This window comes from Engraulis encrasicolus, chromosome 3 (assembly GCF_034702125.1).
Source record: "Engraulis encrasicolus isolate BLACKSEA-1 chromosome 3, IST_EnEncr_1.0, whole genome shotgun sequence".
Taxonomy (NCBI): domain Eukaryota; kingdom Metazoa; phylum Chordata; class Actinopteri; order Clupeiformes; family Engraulidae; genus Engraulis; species Engraulis encrasicolus.
In genome coordinates this window covers 57,430,170-57,437,669 of record NC_085859.1, presented here as the reverse complement: position 1 = coordinate 57,437,669, position 7,500 = coordinate 57,430,170, and the positions used below count along the sequence as shown (strand labels likewise).

The following is a 7,500-nucleotide window of genomic DNA, read 5'->3' as shown; positions in this document are numbered from 1 at the left end:
GCTGTTTGTGTACCTTGTCCTAGGAGAGTAATAAACCAACCAGCCAGTGCGCATTTTTAACGATGTATAATTTCGCAACTGAATTGAGCTCCAACGTGTCCAGGTCACTCGCACACTTTTTAAATACATACCGTGGCCGCGAAAGCTCCAGCGATTCATTCAAGGTATGCCACTTCTGCCTTCCCTTGAAATCCGATCTTAAGCCCGGGCACCAAAACATTACGCTAGTGCCGTTCCAAACAGATACTCAATGACACTGATGCGATGTGACTTCTCCAGTCCCCGGCTAGTTACGTGTCAGGCCGAAGGCATGCTGCTCCGTGAGTGATGTGAACCCTGGCACAGCCGTCGCCCCGGGTGCCTGATTGAGGCTGTTTGTGTGTATTGGCAGGTAGGAGTAACAGGTGCGAATGCTCAGAAGAGTGGCTGCAATCGTTCCCATGCCATGCGCGGGAAAGTTGTTATCCATTGTATAATTTGAGACATCCCGTTGGGCTAGTGTGATACCGCGCAGCCAGCGACCGAAGAGAGATTGCCACCACTCACATTGACAATGTTATGAGGGACGCGTAGTTTATGGGACTGCAAAGGAACCGGGGATAGTTTATTACCACTCACATGCAGTATATTAACAGTGATGCAAGAAAAAATATGGCACTATGGTTACTTTTAAATGAGTATGCCCCAATTTGATGGTTATTTACATGGCCGCTCTGCACATGGCATAATAAAAACACACGCCTGTGACCTTTAGTACAGTTGAACTTCTTATTGTTTTGATTTTCCACCAGGATAAGTGCAGTATTCTTAGACCAAACCCTAACCCTACATTATTCCTCAAGGTGTTATATAATACATCACAGTCAGCACACAAGTACAGTACAGACAGTTCAAATATGGAGACATGTGGTATTAATGAATATTAACACAGTTATTGAGGTTATTCCTTTTCAATAACAAAACATATTCACAGTGCCTGCCTAGTGGGTGTCTTGACAGATTTAAAAAATGCATTATTATTTGCCCTTATAGGCCTATGATTTTTTTTTCTGATATGAGCCATGCCAGACCATGAAAATAGTAACCTATATTCTGTGGGAGATTGGATCATTCACTGAGCCCTGTTTATGTTAGATGTATCATCCCAGTAATCCCTCCAAAAAGGGTACACTTTTAGGGGGTCAGGCAGCACCACAGGACAGGCGCTGCACGATAAGGCTGTAGGCTGCTTTTAAAACCTGCAGTGTTAATTCAACACTTTGTAGAGTAAGTCTAACACTATGAGTGTCACGTTTGACCCTCTAAGAGTTGAATCAACACATGAGAAATGTAACGTGTTATATAGGATTAAGGAAATGATGCTGAGTGTGTATGTCCCTCTCATCCCTCCTCTGCAGGTGTGCTGGAGATCTTTGCCATCTCTCAAGGCGTGGTGGGGATCCGAGGCGTTTTCAGCAACCGCTTTCTGGCCATGAACAAGAGAGGCCGGCTACATGCCACTGTAAGCAAGCACTCACCTCAGCTCACTGCAATGCAGAATCACACACAGGAGACTCATACGCAGAATGTAATTGCCTTGAATTGGAACAGAATACAGTGCTGACTTGGTGTTGGGAATTGTAGTGTAACAGTGATTCCAATGCAGACTTTCAGGACAGTCATCCACCTGATATCATTGACTTGAAAATGGAATATAGTGGTGACGTAGCCTCTTACTGCAGCAGGGGTTGCTGAAAATGCTTAACTACATCATAACAACATTGCCATGACATTACAGAGAGCCATAGTGCTACGCTAAGGGGTTAATGTTAGTAATGGCTCATTTTTTTCCCAGTAATAGAAGGCATGGCAGCCCCTGTGTCTGTACAGTAATGTTGCCTATGTGTTTACTGTAAACATGCTGCGTCTGAACTTTGTTGTGAACTACTGGGCTTTTTCATTCAAGAGACTTGTTAAAATCAAGGCAGCCCTTCTTGCTCAGTTTTCTACTTTGCTTCAATCAAAATGAAATGTAAATAAGGCCTTCCGTGCAGCAGTGCATAGATACGGAAGGCCTGTGATCGCTTTGCACCTGCGTGTCTCCGTCACAGGTCTCCCTGCCCTGTTTAGAGATGATGACCATTGTTTATGCAAAAGGTTTGGTATTTAGGGCCAGGTGCAGCTCAGCCCTATAGCGTGATCGTATGACTCCACGCCAGGAGTCCTTATGTGGACATCAGTGCACGTATCAGATCTCCCTTCATTTACATTTTGTTTACACTGGCAGCATGTCTCTGTCCGTCTGCAGCAACGATAACTCATTGCAACAGCCGGCAGCTCTTGTACACAACACACGCTGCTCCGCACCGCTCAGGCACCTGACCCAGGCAGCTGGAGTCAGCCAGGCACCAACGAACCACTGCTTATTCGCATGCGCTAATGGGAGAAGCAGATCAGAGCATTTGTGTAGGCTGCTGGACACCCGCTAAATGGATGGATGATGGCTTCCGAGAGTTGGAGGCAGATGTATTGTACCTGTAAATGTCACCATTACTGTGAGAGCTGAATTGGAGCTTTCACTTTTGGAGTAAAGTAGAATATATTTGCTTTGTTTCTCTCCAGGCAATATTTGAGGTGTCTAGAAGCTAAGTCGTTTTTGGTTGTGTGCGCACATCCAAAATCACTTGTTGCTAGTGCCACAGCTTAAGAGGGTAGGTGTGCACTGCGGAATAAGTGGAATAAGCATATGCCTGATGAAGATCTAGGGTGATCGAAACGTTGCTGTTTTAAACTGAAGTTTAATAAAGTTGTTTTTTTATACTTGTATGCCTGACAAAGATGCAGGGTGATCGAAATGTTGCTGTTTTAATTTCATAAAGTTATTTTGGAGCTTATTCCACATTGTGCAGACCTACCTTCTTAAAGTGTCAAGTAGCTTACTCACAATAGACAAAATGCACTTAATGAACATTGCAAGATACACATACACACGAGAGATATTAAGACAGGTCAAAGTCGCGGAGATGACAAGAAAAAAAAGTGGCAAAAGGAACAGCGACACACAACTGGGTATACTACATTCCTGAAAGTCGTTACATTTCCAGGATATAGAATTGAGAAGGCGGAGAACATATATATTGTCATTTCCTGTCAATGTATCTTATTAGATCTTTGACTTTGTCGTCAAAATATGACGTCTGTACATACTGTACTTCATCAAAAAGAACATTTAACCCCTTTAGACACGGCATTATAAATTAGCTGTTACCAGAATGGCAATGATCAAATTATAATGTATTACAGTACTAAAGGCCCCGTGCACTGTCAGTACTATAGTAGTTAACTTTCAATGTCTATTACAGCATGCCACAGGAGGTACGGCATGCATTAAGGGGTTAAATTTGGATGTAAATTTAGATCAATACTCATCCACAGAAAAAGGTTCAATCAACTGCTGATTATTTTTTGGGGTTAACGTTTGAATTGCAGTAGCAAACAGGAGGACATAGAATTTCCTTTGATTAATATTGTATGACAGGTGTATTCTGATACGGTCATTTGGAAGTTTACCAAACATTTGACATTAACGCTTAATTTCTTTAGCAAACCCAGTAGTCAGCAGATCTCCCATTGTGTAGAAAGACGACAGGATGTCTGGGGCGTGTGTTCTTATGACAGTCGTTTGCCACAGATGCCGTTTGGAAAATATTAACTGGGCCATACCATGGACAGTTTAACTCCTGGGCCCAGTCCAAACAGCCCTGCAATGCCCATATAAACTAGCGGTGTTGAATTCTGTGGCTTTTTACGACTGCCATCATATGATAGTGTGTCAGTGAGCTGAAGGGAAAAAAAGGTTTTAATACCCTTTCGCGTGTCCTCTTCATGGGCATGATGATGGCAGTGCTTTAGAACCTCTGGGCAGAGTTGTTTCAAGGTATTTTGGGGCCCAATGCAAAGAGGGGGCTTTTGTCCTCTTCAAACTATTATGGAGGGCCCCCCTCAGGAGAGATTTTGAAAGCAGTATCATTGCACTTTTTGATTGTTGAATTTAGGGAGCTGCTGCCACTCTCACAAAGTTGTCATTGCTGCGTTTTGAATACAATTACGAAAGCAGACATTACCACGGGCCGCCCATTTCAGCTGGGGCGCCCTAGGCGATTGCCTAGTATGCTTGCCTGGTTGTGACGGGCCTGTCTCTGGGTCGTGGGTCACAGTTGAAGCTCTCCTTCCATTTCCTCTCAGCCGACTGCTTCGCGCTGCGCTCGCCAGACAGTAAACCCGCTGATGGTCCCGGCCCCGCCGCCTCTGAAGTCCTGCTGTCTAAATGTCTCTCGGCTTCATCAGCTGCTCCGTCACACAGACGGTGTCAGTGTGTAAATTTGCCAGCGTGAAAATAGACAAAGAGGGGATGTAAGATGTCGACGGCTGGACGGAGGGAGAACGGTGGACAGAGTGAAATGGATAAGCCGAGAGAGGGTGAGAAAGATGACGGAGGGTAAAGAAGGGAGGTGAGAGGAGGCCATGACTAAGAGACAAGATGAAAATGTGGGGCAGAAAGGTAGAGTGAGTCACAAATATCACACAGTGTAGAACATCAGAGAATGTGTGTGACACATCACGCAAGAGAGGCAAGGTAAAGGTGAGGTTTATGTGTGTGTGTGTGTGTGTGTGTGTGTGTGTGTGTGTGTGTGTGTGTGTGTGTGTGTGTGTGTGTGTGTGTGTGTGTGTGTGTGTGTGTGTGTGCTCGTGTGTGTGTGCGCATGGCATGTGTCTGTGTGTCATTGTGCTGGGAAACAATGAGAGAACAATGAACTAGAACAGAACTTAGAGAGTGGAGACCTGCGCCAAAAGAAGTACCACGCAGCCCCGTTTTACTTGTGTCAATGCCAATTTTCTAGTTAAGTGTGTGTGTGTGTGTGTGTGTGTGTGTGTGTGTGTGTGTGTGTGTGTGTGTGTGTGTGTGTGTGTGTGTGTGTGTGTGTGTGTGTGTGTGTGTGTGTGTGTGTGTGTGTGTGTGTGTGTGTGTGTGTGTGTGTGTGCTCGTGCGTGCGCATGGCATGTGTCTGTGTGTCATTGTGTCTGTCTGCATGTATGTTAGGGGGCCAGCCAGACAGATCCAGGATGAGGAGAAAGAAACAAAGAGGGTGGATGACTGAGTCAAAGAGATTGATGGAGACACAAAGTGTGTGAGAGCGAAGGAATGAGACAGAGAGGATGGGTAAAAGAGTAGAAGAATTCCAGAGTGAGAGAGAGAGAGAGAGAGAGAGAAAGAAAGACAGAAAGAAAGAAAGAAAGAAAGAAAGAAAGAAAGAAAGAAAGAAAGAAAGAAAGAAAGAAAGAAAGAAAGAAAGAGGGAAAGAGGGAAAGAGAGATAGAGCAAGAGAGAGACAGAGACAGAGAGGGAAAGGGATAGAAAAAAACAACAGAGAGAGACGGAAAGACAGATAGAGACAGAGAGAGAGAGAGAGAGAGAAAGAGGGAGAGAGAGAGAGAGAGAGAGAGAGAGAGAGAGAGAGAGAGAGAGAGAGAGAGAGAGAGAGAAGACATAAATCTAAAGATGAGCCCCTAATCCCCAGCAGACATAAGCAACAATCAGGGCAGCTGTGGCGGATCCATCAGTCGCGAATTAGCCCTGATTCTCCCCAGCCTCGGCTACAGTTGCAGCCACCTCCTCAGTGGCCTCGGCCGCCGGCTCGGGGCGGCAGGCGGCAGGCGGCACACCCAAGTGCCTCCTCTCTCCACGCACAGGACCCCTAGTGCAGAGGGTCGTGTGTGTGTGTGTGTGTGTGTGTGTGTGTGTGTGTGTGTGTGTGTGTGTGTGTGTGTGTGTGTGTGTGTGTGTGTGTGTGTGTGTGTGTGTGTGTGTGTGTGTGTGTGTGTGTGTGTGTGTGTGTGTGTTTGTAAGGGTGTGTGTGGGCGAGGCAGGGGGAGCAGGGGCAGTCTGAAGTAGAGAAGCGATGGTGTGTGTGTGTGTGTGTGTGTGTGTGTGTGTGTGTGTGTGTGTGTGTGTGTGTGTGTGTGTGTGTGTGTGTGTGTGTGTGGTGGTGATGGGGGTATACGAGTATACGAGGATCGAGTGACACTCAGCGTCTTGTGTAGTTGTGCCGCCCGTCATATTTAATATTTAGCTGTTTTCGCAGCGGGCCGATTTATCGTCCACACGCCAGTGCAAACGGGGTGCAGGAGGGGTTTGGGGGTGGGGGAGAAGCATTCCGGGCTGCACACAGTGACACGCTTCGGCACGCCATTACAAACGCTGTCTTCCCAAAGGTCAGAGGTTCACCTGGATCTATTGAGTAAACATTGGGAAATATTGAGAGGCCGTGAGGGAGGCTTTTTTGTGAAGAAGCTACATGCTGTACAGGGGCAGACTTACTTTGAGGGAGAGAGAGAGAGAGAGAGAGAGAGAGAGAGAGAGAGAGAGAGCGAGAGAGCGAGAGAGAGCGAGAGAGCGAGAGATGGGGGAGGGGGAGCATGTACGACGTGCTGTATGTAGAACTAGGATAGCAACTGTAACATGTCTCTTATCGTTGCGTCTCTGGTCAAGATATTGAAAACTTTCGAGGAGTTCCCATGCCTATACTGCCTACTTGTACATGCATACTACGAGGAGCACCTCTCCATAGGCTTTTCTTATCCTTTATTAGATATGGATCAGATGAGTGAGTAATTCAGGCAGAGAATATAAGCCAGACATGGGTCAGATGCAGCTGCAACTTCTTTTACATCCGCTACTAGTCACATACACAGATCTTGTATTTTTCCATTCTTGAACATATTTCTGCTCAGTGCAGGTCCTCTGTTCGATTCCGTAAATTGCACTTTAGTTGAAATTGAATAAAGCACAACTAGGAACTCAGTTCAATAGAACCAATGGAACTTGAACTTACAGCTAAGAGGAGGTGTAGTAGTAGTCTAGAGAGTCTTTGCTTGTCCCAAAGGACATGAAGGAAATGACCAATTAGCCAAGTAAAACAAAAAGCACACAACTGCTCGTACACTCCAAGAGAAAACTATGGGAAAGGAAACAATGTAACATCGGCATCAGACATCTCACAAATCACTCTGGCCTCAGTCCGCTCCAACAGCTGTGACAGCCAGCCAGGCGCTGGAGGTTTTTATTGCTAGACGGATGGACACCCACCCACTGCCGGCTGACTACCTGCTGCATCCACCAGCACCACCCTCTCCCCTCCCGCCGTGCCGGACACGGCGTAGGCGTTCTATACCCTGCCATTTCACTCCCTTAATCTTGGAGGAATGTCCATGTAATGCCACCAACTGCAGTTAGGAAGTAGGGGAAATGGGTGGTGTTGTCGGCAGCTTTTAGCATCAGTCTTGCCTACAGTATCTGTGTAGGTTGACCTGTGCCTTTTTATGGTGTTAATTATCTGGCGTGTTGTCTGTATTGTGTGATTTTAAATACCATGACTATGACATTGTTTCTTTTTTGGAGGACAAATTAATTTGACTTGACTTGACTTGACTTGGATAGGTTGTGGTATTAGGAGGGAGTTT

The 7,500-nt window shown here is 45.9% G+C and overlaps 1 protein-coding gene across 1 annotated transcript in view; it reads left to right on the top strand.

Annotated features, from left to right (window-relative positions):
• fgf5 (fibroblast growth factor 5) overlaps window positions 1-7,500 on the top strand; it is a 12,169-nt gene that overhangs the window by 466 nt on the left and 4,203 nt on the right. The window contains exon 2 of the mRNA XM_063194241.1: window positions 1,398-1,501. Coding sequence (XP_063050311.1) covers window positions 1,398-1,501 — 104 coding nt within the window. The remainder of the gene's footprint in view (window positions 1-1,397; window positions 1,502-7,500) is intronic.